This window comes from Papio anubis, chromosome 19 (genome assembly GCF_008728515.1).
Source record: "Papio anubis isolate 15944 chromosome 19, Panubis1.0, whole genome shotgun sequence".
NCBI classification, from domain to species: Eukaryota; Metazoa; Chordata; class Mammalia; order Primates; family Cercopithecidae; genus Papio; species Papio anubis.
Genome location: NC_044994.1, coordinates 714,722 through 734,741, shown reverse-complemented (window position 1 = coordinate 734,741; position 20,020 = coordinate 714,722). Strand labels below are relative to the sequence as shown.

The window sequence follows — 20,020 nt, the reverse complement described above, 5'->3', positions numbered from 1 at the left end:
TAACCTTGTAGTATAGTTGGAAGTCAGGTTGTGTGATGCCTCCAGCTTTGTTCGTTTTGCATAGGATTGTCTTGAAATTATCTCTATGGGCTCTTTTTTGGTTCCATATGAAGTTTAAAGTAGTTTTTTTTCTAATTCTATAAAGAAAGTCAATGGTAGCTTGATGGGAAGAGCATTGAATCTGTAACTTACTTTGGGCAGTATGGCCATTTTCACCATATTGATTCCTCCTATCCGTGACCATGGAATGTTCTTCCATTTCTTTGTGCCTTCTCTTATCCTTTGAGCAGTGGTTTGTAGTTCTCCTTGAAGAGGTCCTTCACATCCCTTGTAAGTTGTATTCCTAGGTATTTCATTCTCTTTGTAGCAATTGTGAATGGGAGTTCACTCATGATTTGACCCTGTTTGTCTATTATTGGTGTATAGGAATGCTTCTGATTTTCGCACATTGACTTTGTATCCTGAGACTTTGCTTATCAGATTAAGGAGATTTTGGACTGAGATGATGGGGTTTTCTAAATATACAATCGTGTCATTTGCAGACAGAGACAATTTGACTTCCTGTCTTCCTATGTGAATACTCTTTATTTCTTTGTCTTGTCTGATTGCCCTGGCCAAAACTTCCAATACTATATTGAATAGGAGTGGTGAGAGAGGGCATCCAACCCCTTGCGATTCCCAGGTAAGGCGACGCCCCACCCTGCTTCGGCTCACCCTCCATGGGCTGTACCCACTCTCTAACCAGTCCCAATGAGATGAGTCAGGTACCTCAGTTGGAAATGCGGAAATAACCCGCTTTCAGTGTTGATCTCACTAGGAGCTACAGACGGGAGCTGTTCCTTTTCGGCTACCTTGGCAGCCCCCAGTTCATCTTTTTAATGCATTTCAAAGTAAATTAAAAATATTAGTATATTTTACCCTATAAACTTCTTAAGCATATCTGTACTAATCTTTGTATTATTCCTCTGTCATCTAAGCTTGGCTTTTGAAATAGTTAATTCTTAGCATTTCAGAAGCCAGGTAATTTTGCTGCTCTTTTGTTTGTTTTTTCCTTAAAACAAAGTCTTTAATATACCGCTGAACTGGAAATGAGGAACTACTACTCAAAGTACACAAACATTAAAATTTTTAATTGTATTAAATCTTTCTGAATTTTCTTCTGACTGTAATTCAGTGTTTTGCTTTCTGCTTAACATTAAAATAATTTTGGATATGTATATTCTTTTAGATACCTTTGTCTGGATATGGAGGAACAAGCAATCTTATTTTGGAAGGCGTTAAAAAATTATCTGACAGTTACATGGTAACAGTGAATGGCTTAGTACCTGGCAAAGAAAGTAAAATTGTTTTTTCTGTCCGCAACACTGGCTCCCGAGCAGCTTTTGTTAAAGCAGTAGGTTTTAAGGATTCTCAGAAAAAAATTTTGCTGGATCCTAAAGTATTGAGGATTTTTCCGGATAAATTTGTACTCAAGGAAAGAACACAAGAAGTAAGTATAAAAGTTTCTGTGCTAACAACATCAACTCATTTTAAAATTAAGTTAATAATTATGTATTTTGAAGCCAAAAGCTAAAATAATATTTGAAAATAATGTAGGAGTGGACATACTTACGTGATGTTGGAAATGCCATGCACATGCACTTGTGTCTATGTCAGATATTTAGACTCATAAGATTGTTGAATCAGAATGAAATTACTTAAAAATATTTAATATTTACTCCTGATTTTTTTTTCTTGGCATCAGGATGTTACTTTAATATATAATCCATCAGACAGAGGAATCAATAATAAAACTGCAACAGAACTATCAACTGTATACTTATTTGGTGGAGATGAAATTTCAAGACAGCAGTATCGCAGGTAGATGACTTATCTTACACAATGCTGGGAACCATTCAGTAGAAATGATGAAGGCTTCTGTGGCTTGGGATGTGGAATTTTTAGAACATTTCACTATTAGTGAATTGGTAGATGAAAAATCATGGTAGAATTTATGTGGATGATGAGCTACCACAATGTGAGGAAAAAATACCCGTAGGAAACTCATCTCCTATATTTCCTCAGAATGTGCCTTCTTTTCTAGATGAATGTATTGTGCCACTCTTCCCTTACTCATTAGCTGCATCATACTTCATAATAGGACCATTTTTATAATGTGCTCTTGACGACATGTCAAGTGACCGTGTCAGTTTTATAAAAGATTAGAAACTACTGAATGATTATATTGTATAAACAGATGACTAGTTAGTAATATTTCTGGGAATGCTGTGAATTATTTGAAAGGATCAAGTCGAATTTTTGAAATGTATAAGATGTTTAACTTGCAGCTATTTAAAAAGTACAAACTACTGTAAAATCTGATCTATCTAATGTAAATATAGGGCAGGCTACGTGGCTCATGCCCAGCACTTTGGGAGGCTGAAGTGGGAGGATTGCTTGAGGCCAGGAATTCAACACCAGCCTGGGCAACATAATGAGACCCTGTCTCTAGAAAAAAATAGAAAATTCAGTTGGGTGTGGTGGTGTGCCCCTGTAGTCCTCACTGCTTCGGAGGCTGAGGTGGGAAAATCACAGTCCCAGGAGTTCAAGGCTGCAGTGAGCTATGATTGCACTCCAGCCTTGGCGACAGAGCCAGACCTCTTAAATAAATAAATAAATAAATAGATAGATAGATAATTTAAACATAGTTTGATATGCTGAACTGTTGGAAAATTTAGGATGTTGATTTAGGTTTAGGTGTGATTCAAAGATATGAATTCTCTCATTGTAAAGTGTAGTTTCCTAGACTAAAGGACCTAAACACAGGATGAGTGCAGCTCATGGTGTGTCACCTGCTAATAAAAAATCGTTAGAAAGGGGGTGTGGAGGAATATGCCTGTCTCCTTCCAACCCTTTGTGCTTGGCTGTGTTTTATTCTGATACAGAATTTGGGAAATTGTTTTGTTTTTAATTTGTTGAGGGTCATTGGAATGTTTTACAAGAGGGAATTTAATGGCGGCTTGCTACATGATGTTAGAACAGACCAAATAAAAAGCGTGCCTTTGGACCTGGTTTTGTTTCTTTTTTAAGTATTTTGGAAATAGAAACTGACATTTGGAGAAATCATATTATGAGGTATTCTGATGTTTTTCTTTTTCTCAATTGGGATATAGAAGTCAGCGTATTGTTTTCAAACTCCTCTTTGACATAAAATTATAGTAGTGAGATTTTCTTTGTGGACATCTGAGTATTATAGAGAAATTTACATTTCAGTTTTCTCACCTCAGATTCTCTGGAAGGGGCCAGATAAACATGGTTATATGGTAATTGAGATATTCCCCTTCAAATCTTCCCATTTTTTAGCATGTTCTTTTGTGATCTGAGACAAATTTCTAGCTATGACCACATTATCACAAATAATGAAAATGTAGGACCTGAAAAGAATCTAGTTTTACTCTTCTTTTAGGGAATTCTTGTTTGATGTTAATATTTAACTGAAACTGATAATTTTACTACCATGTGTAAATTTCGAGGGAACTTCCAAAACAGATTTTTCTTTTAGGTGTAAGGTCTGTGTACTGATATTTCAGTATTAGTGGGATTTGCCAAATGCATTAGTGAAAATCTAATTAAAGTTATTTTATATATAATGGCACTTTTAAATAATAATAATAAAAAATCTCTCATGCCAGGGCCCTGTTACATAAACCAGAGATGATAAAAGAGATACTTCCAGAACACAGTGTGTTTCAAAACATTAATTTTGTTGAAGCATTTCAAGATGAGCTATTAGTAACTGAAGGTAAGAATTTCGGCGTGTCTTGATGTATTAAATCTTTTGGGTCGTTTATAGTATTATCTAGGTCCAATAATGTGATATAAGAAGGAAGTGTTAGTTTAGATACAGTGTCCGGCAGAGTTTGAGCCACAGCCCTGCTGTATGAGTTTGAGCAAATTACATTATTGAATATCAGTTTCCTTATCTTGTAAATGGGAAGAGGAGCGACATCTAGCTTTTCATCCATACGGAGTTGTTAACAAGGATTCAGTGAAAGAGCTTTGCTGCTGTATAAATGTTCCGTGTTACTAATACCTTCTGCAGTTATTCTATAGGCAACCTTGTAAACAGGAAGAAGAAAATGGTCATTATTAAATCAAATTAATTGCTACTTAGATTTGATTGTAAACTCGCACTCATTTTGAGGTTACTGTTCTATCGTGCCTGTTGTAAGATTTAGGGAAGATGTAGTGGTGGCAAAAAATCTTCAAAATAGGTAGTAATAAGGTGACACTAACCTAGATGGTTAGCCCTGTTTACACTAAACATTTCAAATATTTAACGCTATTTATTCCTACAAAATATAAATATATTGAGACATACAGACTGTGTAAAAATGTATATACAGATTTTCACCATAGTGTTGTTTATAATAGCAAGAAGCTAGACGTAACCTTAATGCCCAAGAATAGGGAGTCATTTAATTATGCAGTAGAATGGGTTTTTTTTTTTGAGATGGAGTCTTGCTCTGTCCCCCAGGCTGGAGCGCAGTGGCGCGATCTCTGCTCACTGCAAGCTCTGCCTCCCGGTTTCACGCCATTCTCCTGCCTCAGCCTCCCGAGTAGGGGGGACTACAGGCCACCAACACACCCAGCTAATTATTTTGTATTTTTTAGTAGAGACGGGGTTTCACCATGTTAGCCAGGATGGTCTCGATCTCCTGACTTCTTGATCCCCTCGCCTCTGCCTCCCAAAGTGCTGGGATTACAGGCGTGAGCCACCGCGCCCGGCCACAGTAGAGTATTTTGAAGCCATTAGAACAATAATGTGAATCTGTTCTGAATGACATGGAAAGCTCTTCATTTATCACAAAACCTTTCTGAAGTTTGCATAGTAAGATCTTATTTTGCTAAAAATTATTACATATATTTACATAAGTAAAATTACAGACATACACACACCAAAAGAATAAGTGGCTAGTTTTGGTGGTAAATTTCTGGTGGTAGCTTTTCCCTGTTTTTATTTTCTACTTTTTTAGTGATGGATTATATTTTGCTTCTGAAATATGAAGTGATGAAAGGACATTTATGCCTTGGTAGGGGTGATGTTGAATAGTCTGTGAACTTTTCAATAAGTGGGTGTCTAGATCATCTGCTCAAAGGGAAGGCAAGGATGAGTTAGTTAAAAATGACAAAAAGACTTGAAATGGACTTGTTAGGAGTGTGCTAGGGGACCAGAGCAAAGGAAAAAAGCCTTGGATTTGAAGTGGAAACTGAAGACCCATCTGTCCCACTGCAGCCCCAGCTCTTCCTCAGAGGAAGGATCCAAATACGAGATAAGCTGAACTGTGCTGTGGAGATGGAACACTAACACTTAGTAACATGGTGCAACTGTGGTGAAGACTGTAGGGAGCCAGAGTTTGCAGTGGTTCAGAAGGTGGCATAGCCCCACCATACAATGACAGTCCTCTCGTTGAATGGTGGATGCATCCTGAGAAGACAGAGTGCCAGTAGGTCTATGGACACTGGATGCAGAGGTACTGGATGCAGTCCTTGTCCATGAGGGGCTTACAGACTCAGGGGAAGACAGATGACTCAGGTGTGATGTGAAAAGTGCTGTGATAGAGAGAGCTGTGTTTATAAATCTGGGAGGGCACCTCACTTAGAATGAGATGATTCTTTAGGTATACTTGAAGAAAAAGGAGGAGGTGGTAAGGCGAAGATGAGACCTGAATAAGGGCAAATGCTCCAGGTAGAGCTGAATGTCCAGAAATTAAGTACACATAATGTATTAAGAGTTGTGTTGACACAGCCAACCAAGAGCTCAAGTAGCTGTCAAGATCACCCATCTAGATGGGGTTGAGCTGGGACTCAGGCCAGGTCTTTGGGACACCAGAATTTCACCTCAAGGAATACTGTATTCCTTGTGATTATATATTTATTGTCCAGATGAACGGAGAAAACAGTTTCACTTTATTTGTTGGTTTGTACCATAGATCACCTGTGAGTACACTGCAGCTGAAGCTTTTATGTGATGAATTTCAGTAACATTTCTTTGAGCATGTTACTGTTCCAAAGATTTGTAACAATCTTGCTTTTACAAAATGTGTAATTTATGGCACATATTTTTGTAGTTGATTTAAACTTTTTCAGTCAAGAGTCTTGGTTAAGTTATAAATGTAAATTTATAGTTACTGTGTTCTTTTAAAATTTCCATGTCAAAATATATGATATTCAAAGACCATCTAATTTAATATTTCTTGTATATACAAATTTGGGTGGCCTAGAGATGTTAATCTTTTTTTTTTTTTTTTTTTTTTTGAGATGGAGTCTGGCTCTGTAGCCCAGGCTGGAGTGCAGTGGCCGGATCTCAGCTCACTGCAAGCTCCGCCTCCCAGGTTTACGCCATTCTTCTGCCTCAGCCTCCCGAGTAGCTGGGACTACAGGCGCCGCCACCTCGCCCGGCTAGTTTTTTTGTATTTTTTAGTAGAGATGGGGTTTCACCGTGTTCGCCAGGATGGTCTCGATCTCCTGACCTCGTGATCCGCCCGTCTCGGCCTCCCAAAGTGCTGGGATTACAGGCTTGAGCCACCGCGCCCGGCCGAGATGTTAATCTTGAATACTATTTCACTAATCTAATTATATTAGTAGTGCTGGTTTCTAGATTTACTTTAAATTGAATGTCTGTGAGACTGCTACTTAAAAATCATGGACTCTTAACTTCTGTGCTTCAGATTCTTCCTCTTTGCAGTAGGGGTAACAGTACCTATCTCAAAGAATTGTTTTGAAAATTAACTAAATTAATATATATAAAGGGATTAGAACAATGTCTACATTAAGCTTCATATAAATGTTTGTTGCCGAATATATCTGCAAAAGCATTCTTATTTTAATGCTCACAACCCCTGATACAGATCGTTACTCTGTGTTGTAGTTGAGGAAACTAAGTTCAGAGAGGTTAAGTAACTTGCCAAAAGTCACAAAGTAAATGAGTGGCAAAGGTAGTTCAAATTCAGGTTCCAAGTCTGAGCTGTCAGCCACTGGTGCTGAATTCACTGTAATTTTGTGCCAGGAGGTATACTACTAATCCTAATGTCACCTCCCCCAACCCAGGAAACTAATATTCTATAGCCGTAAATATACAAATGTATCTGTTACTTTGTGGTGTGCTTGTGTGAACATTAATGTATTTCAAACATTATTTTCTATTTCAGTATATGATCTTCCCCAACGGCCTAATGATGTTCAGCTCTTTTATGGAAGCATGTGTAAAATTATACTTTCAGTAATTGGAGAATTCAGAGATTGCATTTCTAGCAGAGAATTCCTTCAGCCTTCTTCCAAAGCTAGCTTGGAATCTACAAGGTAAAATAAATGACCTGATTTCAGGATGATTCGATTCATAGCAAAGCTGATCTTTTTTCCTGTAGTTTACTATTATTATTATTTTGTCTCAAAATTTTTATTTCACCTTTATTTTAAAATTTAAGTTGAAATAATTTCAAACTTTCAGGAAAGTTTAGAAATAGTGCAGAGAACTCCCATATATGCTGCACTCAGACTCACGTTGTTTTACCACCTTTACCTTGTCATCCTCTATTTATATGGAACATTTTTCTGAACCATCTAAGAGTAAGTTTCAGGCATGATAACCAATTAGCCCTAAATGTCCTAAAAACACTCTGCTATGGCCAGGCTTGGTGGCTCCCGCCTGTAATCCCAGCACTCTGGGAGGCCGAGGCCGGGCTTGGTGGCTCCCGCCTGTAATCCCAGCACTCTGGGAGGCCGAGGCCGGGCTTGGTGGCTCACGCCTGTAATCCCAGCACTTTGGGAGGCCAACGCAGGCGGATCACAAGGTCAGATCGAGATCATCCTGGTTAACACGGTGAAACCCCGTCTCTACTGAAAAAGAAATACAAAAAGCTAGCCGGGCGAGGTGGCGGGCGCCTGTATTCCCAGCTACAGGGGAGGCTGAGGCAGGAGAATGGTGTGAACCCGGGAGGCGGAGCTTGCAGTGAACTGAGATGAGGCCACTGCACTCCAGCCTGGCCGACAGAGCGAGACTCTGTCTCAAAAACAAAACGAAAAAAACAATCTCCTACATAGCCCTGGAAAACTCATCCAAATTAGGACTTTTAATAGCAATACACTACAGTCATTTAGTCCACAGGTTCCATCCACACGTTATTGTTTGTTCCAATAATGTCCTTTATATTATAGTTAAATGACAAAACAACAACAAAAAATAACCTTCAACTTTGCCGCTTCCTCTCTGGTCCAGAGTGTAATCTAACATCACATGCTGCGTTTAGTTATGCTGTCTGCTTACTGTCTTTCAGAATAGAGTTCCTTAGCCTTTCCTTATCTTTCCTGACTGAGATAAATACAGAAGGTTCGATTATTGTATCAGATCCACGAAATCAAAGACTTCACCCAGAATTAAGCTTACTAGTAATTTTAGGTGAAGCCTGGAGAAGTCTGGGACTGGCGGTGGCGCTTCCTAGGTCCTTTCGGCCGCATTAATACTTGAGCTCTTGTTCAGTTTTGACACCAGGTCTCTAAATTGTGCGTGTGCTACATGGCTTACCTGAAAGGAGGAGCTGTATTGAGCATGAAAGTTCTATTTTGCACTTTGATAATTACATGACTTATGTGGTAATTTTTCAAATAATTGTATCCCATAAAATCAGAAGCTTCAGGTTTCTTTACCACAAATAATTCTAGACAGAGCAGATACATCTTGCAAAAAGCATTCCATAGATAAGGACATCAGTGTGTTTGCTAGGAGATCTGTCACTAGCAAGATCACTAGCAGATTTCACCAAATCACCTTTCTTTTTTATTGAGCATTCCTTGGTAAAAAGGAGAAAATAGATTGCAGGCCAACTGCTAACCCTTTCTTACCAATGACCTTGATGTTTTTTTGGAGTCCAGGCCAGTTACTTTGTAAAACATCCCACAATTTCAGTTTGCAGATTCAATTTTCACACTTTTGGTAGGAATGATGCTGTTTGTTTTCTCGGTGCATCTTCTCAGGCAGTGTACAATGCTAATTTGTGCTATCACTTAGTTAAAAATGGTGCCTGCCAGATTTCTCCACTGTAAAGCTGATGAATATCTTAGAGGGAGTTCCTCAAAGATCATGATTATCTGTTCCTTATCAAACTGTGAGCATCCATTGATGCTTGTTGCCTGAATTATTTTCATCATGGTTACCAAAGAGTGATTTCTAATGCCATCTTTCTACATGTATTAATTGGCTTTTTCCTATGAGGAAGAGATTTGCTTTTGGCCTTTTTGTGTAATGAGTCACTGATACTGGAGTGGGCTCGTGGGTGCAGGGTGCAGTGTGGTCCTTCACTGTCGTTATTTGGTCCTACATTGCATTCTGGCTTCCGGTCCTTTTGATGGGTCCCCCGTCCTTCTTTGAGCACTTTCTTACTCATTGGCACAGCAGGATGTTTAGGCTCATCCTATACTTTCCCTGCGCTCCCCACCCCGCCCCCCAGAATCACCATTTCTCTCAGAAGCTGAGAGTAGAGAATGAATGGTCAGAAACCAGGGCGCAGGCACCAGGTGTGCTCATGGTGTTAGAAACCAGGGCGCAGGCACCAGGTGTGCTCATGGTGTTCAGAAACCAGGGCGCAGGCACCAGGTGTGCTCATGGTGTTAAAACCAGGGCTATATAACCAGGTGTGCTCCATGGTGCCCAGAAACCAGGGCGAGGCACCGCAGGTGTCTATGGTGTCAGAAAACCAGGGCTGAGGCGACCCGGTGGCAAGTTCATGGTGTCAGAAACCAGGGCTGCGAGCACCAGGTGCGCTCATGGTGTCAGAAACCAGGGCGGCACCAGGTGTGCTCATGGTCAGAAACCAGGGCGAGGCACCAGGTGTGCTCATGGCGTCAGGAAAACCAGGGCGAGGCAATCCTCGTGGTGTGCTCATGGCGTCAGAAAACCAGGGCAAAGAAAGCACCAGGTGTTCATGGCGTTCAGAAAACAGCGCAGGCACCAGGTGTGCCTCATGGCGTTAGAAAACCAGGGCGCAGGCAATCCAGGCGTGCCTCATGGTGTTAGGAAAACCAGGGTGCAGGCAACCAGGTGTGCCCATGAAAGAAAACCGAGGGTGCAGCAAGGCAACTGCGTGTTCATGGTGTTAGAAACCAGGGTGCAGGCACTAGGTGTGCTCATGGTGTTAGAAACCAGGGTGCAGGCACCAGGTGTGCTCATGGTGTTGAGATACCCTTGCTTCTAGGCTCTCCCTGTGGACAAACCCAGGAAATGTGGACTAATACACAAATCCACACACTTCTGTATTTACTTGTGTTTATAAATATGTTAAATGAGCTTCCTCTGAAGCCTCCAATTCTAGTCTAACACCACAGTGCCTTTCCACATTTATACCCTTTTCTCCAGTACTGAGAACCCTGGCCCCATTATCCTCAACATATTTATGTTTTTACTTAATCCTCCAATTTTTTAACTAATCTTTCCATTGCACGGCTGTCTCCCTGAGCTCAATGCCACTGACCCAGACTGGCTAACTGTTCCCTGCAAGTCCCAGTGCAACCACCCACCCCTGTCACCCCTATACTTCATGTATTTTTTTAAAGACAGGGTTTTGCTGTGTAGCCCAGGTTGGACTCCTGGCCTCAAGTAATTCTTCTGCCTCGGCCTTCCTGGTAGCTGGTACTACAGACACCTGCCACCACTCCCAGCTAATTTTTCTTTTATCTTTTTGTAGAGGTGGTGTCTTGCTATGTTGCCTAGGCTGTTCTCAAACTCCTAGCCTCAAGCGATCCTCCCGCCTCAGCCTCCCAAAGTGCTGGGATTATAGGCATGAGCCACCACACCCAGCCTATACACACTGTAAACTATACACAATATGAATAATTTTTATTCGCTAAAAAATACCTGATATATAATGCACTTTTAACTTTTAATGTTTTTAGATTTATGAAGAATTAGTATAAAAGTATGTGATACAATCTGGCCTTTTATCATTTTTAACTTCTGTCTCTGTCTCTTCTTGTCTAACTTTTTCATTTTTAAATAATTTTTTAGCGACTTGGGAGCTTCTGGCAGACATGGTGGCAACATCTCTTTGGATGTTTTACCAGTCAAAGGTCCTCAAGGTTCTCCTCTTCTCTCACAGGCGGCTCGCCCGCCTCCAGATCAGCTGGCCTCCGAAGAGCCGTGGACTGTCCTGCCCGAGCACTTGATTCTAGTAGCTCCTTCTCCTTGTGAGTATGTCAGCTGTGACACCTCAGAGGTCTGTTCTGGCGTCTGGGCCTGTACTTCCTTTGTACCCATGGCCCATCCAAGACACACATGGGCTCTTGCACATTGAGCTGTGCCTTGCCCAGGTCCTGCTTCCACTGTTGGAGACCCCACTCAGACTTGCCTAGAGCAGAGTCCTTGTCCCAGGGCCACACTCCTCAACGAGGCTCCCAGTTCCCCAGTGGCAGAGCCACACCCCTGCCCACAGGGATACAGCATTGGTGCAGAGTAGAGTGAATCTGCTACGCAGGTGTGTGCTCAGGTTAAGACCAAGCAGTGACAATTTCCAGGTTTCCTTTTTCCTTTTGTTTACTACCAAGGATTGGAAATTTCTGTAATTGCGCAGTTGAGAAAGCAGTAGCATACTCATGTATCTATTTAGGGTTCTGGTTTATTAGTTGTTAACATTTGTCTTTTTCACTGTTGTTAAATGTAAGTAACATTTTATTTATCTGACAAAATAGGTGACATGGCAAAAACTGGATGTTTTCAGATTGTGAATAACTCTGTGAGGTTATTGAGATTTGAGCTGTGCTGGCCAGCGCATTGCCTCACAGTCACACCGCAGCATGGATGTGTCGCCCCAGAGTAAGTCTGACTTCTGTGTTCTCTGCGTGTTACTTAGATGCTGGCTTGGTGACTTTCTAAAGGTCAAATAATATGTCATTGTAGTTTATCCAGTTAAATTTTGCACCGTGCTGACTCTGCACAAAGCGCGTGCATGGTTCTGCAGGTCAGCTGTGGGCTCAAGTGGCAGGCGGACTAGTGGAGCAGAGATCTGCACACGGCTGGTTATGTTGTCACCCAGGAGGGTAAAGGGACACACACATTTGAGGTGGAACAGAGTCCCTGGTGTGAAGACTTCAGAGCGTTTCCTTCTTAGGACTCTGCCCACAAAATGACAAAGCAAGGAATGCAGCTGGACATGGGATGAGGGGTCGCGATGTGTCCCGAGCCCAAACACTTCTGCCGCTTCTTATCTTGGTTTGGGTTGTGTGTTCTGTTTTTCTGAATGTTTTTCAGACAAAGCTTCCTCGCTTTTAGTATGTATGAGCCATAACCTTGCTGACCGTTTTCTACGTAGAGTATTCTAGGACAGAAGGACGTCTCTTGGGGCCAGCCATTTACACACGGCCACAGCCTGTCCACAGCCTGGTTGTTGATAGGTGGGAAAGCCACAGCTCTGCGGCGTTTCGGGACCTCACCTGGCCAGCGCGTGGCGCCCATGGCTGTGTGTTCCCTTCTATCTGGGATTAGCAGCTTTGCAGAGAGACCACATGAAGTTTATTTAAAATGATATGCTGAAATTTTAGGAGAGTTTACTTGACTGAGACTTTGAGCTGAGGCATGGTTAGGGATTCTCCAGAGAGACGGTGTGGGAACCAGAGCAGTCAGTTCGGCGTGCAGCAAGTGTTTCTCATGTGCCACACACCCTTCAGCTAACGGTAGAGCAGGTTCCTCACAGGCCGCTTTTTCTGTAGCCTCGTGTGTTCGTCAGGGGAAGACAGTCTTGCCCTGTCATTTTTGACATGTTGACGGAAATAGCTTTTCAGTCTGGTGATTTCTTTAAAAATCACAAGTCTGATCCCATTGTCCACTTTTAAACTCTTCTCTGGCATCCCCTGGCTCTTGAAGAGAATATTGAGCCCAGAAAATATAAGCAGCCGGGTCATATAGAAACACATTTTTTTCTTCATTTCTTCTCCGTCTCCCCCACCCTTTTTTCCAGTTTCCTCTGCCGCTGCTTCATTCTCTCCGTGCTGCACCTACATTCTTCTTTATTGTCACGTGGCTCAGAGCTTTTGTAGTCTTGGTCTTTTGCTCTAGAAATTTTTACCGTGAGTTGCTTTTAAAATGATATTCCTAAGTCATGGTTTGTTTTCACATGAGTTTTGCCCTTGTGTCATGGGTTCGCACTGGCAAGTTCCTTGTTAGCCGTTGAGTCGGGTGGAGGTGGGCTGAGCACGTGGGAGCCGCGTGGAGTGAGCTCTGTTCTCTGCTCTGCCTGAGCAGTGAGGAAATGGCCATTGGCTGGTAGACAGTATTTATAACTCCTGTGATTACTGCTGTTAAAATGCAGGCTCTTTCTAATTTTCTTACTAATTTTTTTTTAAAGGAGTAAACTACAAATTCTTGTGAGTCCTAATTCCTCCTTATCCACAAAACAGTCAATGTTCCCGTGGAGTGGTTTGATCTATATACACTGTGATGCTGGACAGAAGGTACTTTTAAAAGTGGTTTGGTTTTTCTTTGAGTGACAGTTGTGTTAGTTTGTAGCTTCAGTTTCATAATCCTTATTAGCACTTAATTTCAGAAATCAAATGGAAGTATACTTGGCGCTTCATATTTGTGGGTTCCACATCCAAGGATTGAAATTATTCAACCACAGACTGAAATTATTTGGGGGAAAAATAATACAAATAAATACAGTATAACAAATGTTCGCATAGCATTTGCACTGTATTAGGTATTATAAGTACCCTAGAGGTGAACTAAAGTGTATGGGAGGATGTATGTAGGTTATGTGCAAATACTGTGTCACTTTATATACAGGACTTGAGCATTGAGGATTTTAGCATCCTCAGGGGATCCTGGAACTGATCTGCCGTGGATACCGAGGCATGATTATTTGTATTCTGAGGCCAACTAGTTAGAGCATTGGTATAGAATTTTTCCATAGTGGGCCGGGCGCGGTGGCTCAAGCCTGTAATCCTAGCACTTTGGGAGGCCGAGACGGGCGGATCACGAGGTCACAAGATCAAGACCATCCTGGCTAACACGGTGAAACCCCGTCTCTACTAAAAAAAAAATACAAAAAACTAGCCGGGCGAGGTGGCGGGCGCCTGTAGTCCCAGCTACTTGGGAGGCTGAGGCAGGAGAATGGTGTGAACCCAGGAGGCGGAGCTTGCAGTGAGCTGAGATCCGGCCACTGCACTCCAGCCTGGGCGACAGAGTGAGACTCTGTCTCAAAAAAAAAAAAAAAAAAGAGATTTTTCCATAGTGATCAGAACAGTTATCTTGGGGAATGGGTGTAGAGAGTGGAGCCTAGAACTGATTACTAATTTTCGAAATTTGCTTTAAAAACAAAGGTAGTGGGAGAGAGGAGATAGAGTCACAGATTTACCTTGAGATCTAAATAAATAAACTTTAATTCCTAAATTTATTGATATTTCATTTGTTTGGCATTTCTTTTCTCTACCATGATTTTAAAATGGAATTGTTTCGTTTAAAATGATAGGTACGTTTTTTATAGCTTATCCCTGTCTTTGGCTCATTTCAGAAAATTGTGAAAGTTCAGATTCGAGAAGATTTAACTCAGGTGGAACTTTTAACTCGTTTGACCTCCAAACCATTTGGAATTCTGTCCCCAATATCTGAGCCTGCAGTCAGTCATTTGGTGAAACCAATGACAAAACCGCCTTCCACAAAAGTTGAAATAAGAAAGAAGAGTATTACTTTTTCTACAACAGAACCTGGTGAAACTTCAGGTATTGTATCACAAAATTATGTAATTCAAATGTCTGCTGATATATTGAGTCTATGCTTAATTCTTAGCCATAATAAGTTGGTGATAAATACAGATTTCCTCCTCCTTCAGGGGGAAAGTGGTCACTAGCAATCATTTCCATGATGGGCTGGATTTGGGATCTAAACAATCTTGAAATGTGAAATCTTGGCATTTACTAACTGTGTGTATTCCAGGAATCCTAGGTTTTATTTGATGGTCAGAATCTTTCCTGTGCAACTCTCACAAGATCCTTGACCACAGTTGTTGATAAGTTAGCAGATGAAGAAGGCAGGCCAGTGGTGGAGCCCGGCTTCATCACTGACTCACGTGACCTTGAGGCTCCAGACAGGTCCGGTAGACTTGCTCAGTTTCCCCGTTTGTAAAATGGCCTTTGGAATTAACTCCTTCCAGAGAAGGCTTCGAGGATAAATTCAGTAATTCCTATATGGGCAGATCCTGACTTACGGTGGCTCGATTTACCATTTTTTGACCTAGTGGTGGTGTGAAAGCCATGTGCATTCAATGAAAATTGCACTTTGATTTTTGACCTTGCCCTGGGTAGCGACACATGGTGCTGCACCCTCTTGTGATTCTGAGCGGCGGCAACCCTGAGCCACAGCTTCTAGTCAGCCGTGATCACAAGGGTGAACAGCGGATACTGTATTCTGCAGTGCACTGTCTTCAGTAAGTGACATGAGATATTCCACCCCGTGTTATCAAACGAACTTTGTGTTAGAGGATTTGCCCATCTGTGGGCTCAGGTAAGTGTTCTCAGCACGTTTCAGGCAGGCTTGGCTAAGCTATGATGTTGAGTAGGTTAGGGGGATTAAATGCGTTTTTCACTTAGGTTCATTGCAACTTAGGATGGGTTTATTGGGACGTGAGGAGCGTTTGTGTTCAGTGGTACATGTACAGCAGTTAGCATGCTGTTTGTTGTCCGTCAGGCACTCTGTATTGCTGACATTCCTCAAGAGTCCTGAGATCATTTCTTTTTGTCCCTGTCTGTCTCTCTCACTGCTAGCTCAGGCTAAATGAGCAGTGTTGTCGGGGGACCTGTTAGAAATGATATGGGTGCATCTCTTGCCTGGCCCTCTAACTCCTTGCCTCTCCATTGATGTTGTCTACCCCCAGCCTCAGCCTCCTGCTTCCATGGTCTTCTTCCCATACCTTGTGGTTCAACTCTGGAGCTCCCCACTCTGAGCCTGGCACCCATCTCTTCAGCTCACTCACCCAGGGCTCACAGCAGTTCTCTGTCCTCCCTGAGACCCCCCCTGCCTGAGGGCCCTGCCTGTTTTGTGCTCTCTCCCAGCCTGCCCATGCCCCTCTCCTCTTGTCACTCCCTGGACTCCTGAGTCTGTCCTTATAGTTGCTGTTTCCCAGGCTTCCGTGACTGTGGGGTGCTCCTCTCCCTCTCTGTTCCTGCCTGGCAAGATCCCAACCCTGGCTTGTCCCAGGAGCCTGGCTCCTCCTGCCTCCACCCTTGCAGTGAAACCACGCTGGAGGGAGCTGCTCCGCCTTGCTGGGGGTTCCTGGTGCCCCTCCACCTGAGGCTTTGCTGCCTCTGCTCCTCTGTGTGTGTCCTGCAGCTCCCGCCACCCCCGCAACTGGGGGCCCTTCTCTCCTCTGGGAGCTTCTGCCCGCTCCCCTGCTCCTGCTGTCACTCTTCCTAACCCTTGACTTTGCCTCACACATGAAAAATAGGCCCTGAGACTCAGTGAACGGCTTCTGTTTCCGTCACAGATGAACCCTCTGCCTGGAACCGGGCCTGTCCCTTCTCACCTTTCGGGGGCTTCCTGTGGCCCCCTCCTCTCCAGAGCCATCAGCTTCTCCCTCCTTGTTGATGCGTCTCCACCAGCACCCAGTATACTCCACCATTACCGGGTTAAGAAGCATCTTCCTTGGCCCCCACACCCTTTCCTTGTGGCTTCCCCCGTCTCAGCAGCCCCCTGCCCTCACTTCCTTAGGCTTTGGCTGCCGTCACCTCATGCCCGGAACCCCATCCTGTGGAGGTCACTTAAGAGCTCCATGTGCCAAATCCAGGGTCTGTTTTTTGTCTTGGTTGACTTGACCTCCCAGCACTGTCGACTGCTCCTCCACGTTGGAGGACTCCTCCGTGCAGCTGCTGTGCCCTGGGGCTCAAGTTTTCCTGCCTCACCTGCTCCTGCTCTGATCCCTTGTTGACTCCTCTCCCCGATTTCTGAAGACTGGCAGGGTCCCGGCCCGGCCTCCCTGTGCGTTTCTCTCTGTGTGTTCCCCTGTGTGATGATGGCCTGTGGCCTGTGGCCTGTGGCCTGTGGCTCTCATGACTTCCCATGTGCTGGGGCCCAGGCATCACACCCCGGTGCCTGCTTGGCTCCCACATGTGGGCGTCTCATGGGCACATCAGGTGTGGTATGCCCAAGAGAAGCCCTACACCTCCTCCAGGCTCAACCATGGCAGTAGGTGGCACCACTGTCTGTTCATCGGTTGTTATTTCTGAGTTCTCTTCTTCCTCCCTCTTCCCACTCAGTCCATCAGCAAGTCCTGTGAAGCCTGTCTTCCAAGTAAAGGCCACACATGCCCACGTCTGTTTCTCCCCTTTGCCACTGTCCAAGCTGGAGGCAGTCACCCTGTGCGTCATCTCACAGCCAAACTGCTGCAGCCATGACTTACCTGGGCTTCCTTGTCCACTTCAATGCCTTGCAGTATCTTTTCTACAGAGCAGTCTGTAACGCTTTAAAAATGTAAATCATCTTATTGCTCCTCTGCATAAGCCCCTTGGTATCTTTGCATTATACTTGTAATAAAACCTAAAACAGAATATCTAACATACCTGATTTTTTAAGAAAATACTGTGGTTCTTGTTGAACTCCTTTAGGGATCTAGTGATTGGGTTCTTTTAACCCCAGTATGAGGTAGTAAGGCCTGTCACAGTCATCTGCTTGTTCTCCAGTCTCTCTGGGTTTGGGTTATGATATATGTGTTCCTTTTAGAGAGCTGTCTGGAACTCGAGAATCACGGCACCACAGACGTGAAATGGCATCTGTCATCTTTAGCTCCACCTTATGTCAAGGTCAGTCATGACTGCCTCAGATATAATCGTTTTAATGTTTAAACTTTTTCCAGGACGTTCTAAAAACTGACTATGAGCATAGGTTGATATTATTGGTTATTTGCTTGTTTGTTTTCTGAGACAAAAGTCTTGCTCTGTCGCCCAGGCTGGAGTGCAGTGGTGTGAACACTGCTCACTGTAGCCTCAACCTCCCAGGCTCAAGTGATCCTCCAGCCTCAGCTTCCCATGTGGCTGGGACCACAGGTGTGTACCACCACGTCCAGCTAACTTTTTGTTTTTTTGTAGAGATGGAGCCTCACTTCACTGCCCAGTCTGGTCTCGAACTCCTGACCTCAAGCGATCTTCCCACCTCAGCCTCCCAAAGTGTTGGGATTACAGGTGTGAGCTGCTGCACCTGGCCTTGCTGGTTATTTGTTCCACCAATTCATTTAGTTGGTTTTCTCTTTAGATGAGGATGAGATATGCCCAGTCTTTTTCACAAGATGGTTTTGAGAGTCAAATTAAAGAATATGTGTGGAAATACATGTTTGCTCCATTTAATGCTGTCTCCTAGCCCTAATTTTATCTGAAATAACTTTATTTTGAGAAATACATAAAAACCGTATTTCTGAGCATTGTATGTACACATGCATGGCTTTCCCCTCATGTTCTGAGTGCTGTCGTATGTTCCCAGCCAGCAGTGCAGGAAAGGGAGCTGAGCACTCTTTGCCAGTGAGTGGCAGCCTACTGTCTGTGGCAGTAGTCTCCACCAGGGCACCGCCTGAATTCAGTGGGTTTGTCATTGGTGGTGTTTAGAACAGGGCTGTGGTCTCTGCCATATATTTTGTGTGACAGTAACAGTTTTGAGCCATAATACTAACCAAATGTGTACAAAAAACAGTTTCTGGACCTACTGTGAAAAAATTAAAAACTACTTGGGAGGCTGAGGTGGGAGGATCGCTTGAGCCCAGGCTGTCAAGGCTGCAGTGAGCCATGATTGCGCCACTGCACGCCAGCCTAGGCAGCAGAGCAGGTATTACCCTGTCTTAAAAAAATTAGTAAATACAAATTAAAAACTGGTATTGCATAAGTTATTAAAATGCACTTTCAACAGGGTCTTCAGAGTCTTTGAGCAAAAGATAGTTGTTTGACATTGTGAGCCTCACCATAAAGATCACTATAGCCAGGGAACTGATAAAAGTCGCCTTGTGTGACCTCTCCTTTGGTGATGTGAGTCAGCATGATGGCCTTCTGCAGAGCTCAGTCAGGTAGCACTCCCATTTTGGGAATACCTTGCGTTCTCCGTTTCCACTGCTAAGTGTGGTGGTGTGTTCTCAGCAGCCGTAGAGGTAATAGTGTCTCTGTGGGATTGATCCGTTGGCTTTATGGTTTTTAATTTGTTTAAATGATTGCTTTGCAGGGAGTTGATGAAAGTGGAGACGTTTTTAGAGCCACCTATGCAGCATTCAGATGTTCTCCTATTTCTGGTCTACTGGAAAGCCATGGGATCCAGAAAGTAGGTTTCGATGTTTTTTTCCATAGGCAGTTAGTAAGAACATCATGTAAATTGTCCAGGAAGTGCCTCATTTGATTCCACTCATGTAGCTTGTTTCACCCAGAGCAGTGTGCACCCAAGAGAAGAGCCTGCCTCGCTCACAGTGCGCTGTAGCAGGCAGTCTCAGTGTGAAGAGCGGTCCGCTAAACAAAGTGGCGCACTTAGCAGTAAAGACCACAGACTGCCAGTGCTTACAGTCGTACTACACTGATGGAGATGAGAGTTTTGTCTATCAGCCATAGCCAGAAAAACCTGCCATTACCCAAAAACAGTTCAGTGTTTGTGGCATAGTCAGCAGTGTATCTTCATGGGTGACAGATCCCTCCAGCTACTATGACCCTCTTAAATGTTAATTCATTTCTATACCTGACATATTCCCTTCAAATGTCTCCTAATAACACTAATCCCCCACCTGGCCTCAGCAATATACTTTTTCATTCTAATTGCTGAAGCTCACGGGCTCATTTATTAGACATTCAGACTGAAAGTAAGTTATAGAATGTAGCTGTGAACTCAGAAATGACCGTAAAAGAATCTTGAAGCAGCTGTAGCAGTTGTTGCAAACTACACACTTTACTGGGTCTGTATAACAGCCTTTCAGAGGGTTTCTCACTTTTTTTGGAAAGACACAGTTCTACGTGGTTGGTGGTTTCCCCGACACAACCGAAGCAA

The 20,020-nt window shown here is 43.2% G+C and overlaps 1 protein-coding gene across 10 annotated transcripts in view; it reads left to right on the top strand.

Moving 5' to 3' along the window:
* Nucleotides 1–20,020, top strand: part of CEP192 (centrosomal protein 192) — a 140,114-nt gene that overhangs the window by 101,557 nt on the left and 18,537 nt on the right. For 9 of the 10 annotated variants that reach the window (XM_009192319.4, XM_009192321.4, XM_009192322.4 and 6 more), the window contains 10 exons: nucleotides 1,229–1,489; nucleotides 1,745–1,860; nucleotides 3,672–3,781; nucleotides 7,191–7,341; nucleotides 11,039–11,217; nucleotides 11,719–11,842; nucleotides 13,371–13,476; nucleotides 14,535–14,742; nucleotides 17,735–17,814; nucleotides 19,214–19,309. In XM_009192319.4, coding sequence (XP_009190583.2) covers nucleotides 1,229–1,489; nucleotides 1,745–1,860; nucleotides 3,672–3,781; nucleotides 7,191–7,341; nucleotides 11,039–11,217; nucleotides 11,719–11,842; nucleotides 13,371–13,476; nucleotides 14,535–14,742; nucleotides 17,735–17,814; nucleotides 19,214–19,309 — 1,431 coding nt within the window. Of the gene's footprint in view, nucleotides 1–1,228; nucleotides 1,490–1,744; nucleotides 1,861–3,671; nucleotides 3,782–7,190; nucleotides 7,342–11,038; nucleotides 11,218–11,718; nucleotides 11,843–13,370; nucleotides 13,477–14,534; nucleotides 14,743–17,734; nucleotides 17,815–18,099; nucleotides 18,777–19,213; nucleotides 19,310–20,020 lie in introns of those variants that run through there. The other variant, XM_021929911.2, reaches the window with a different exon arrangement.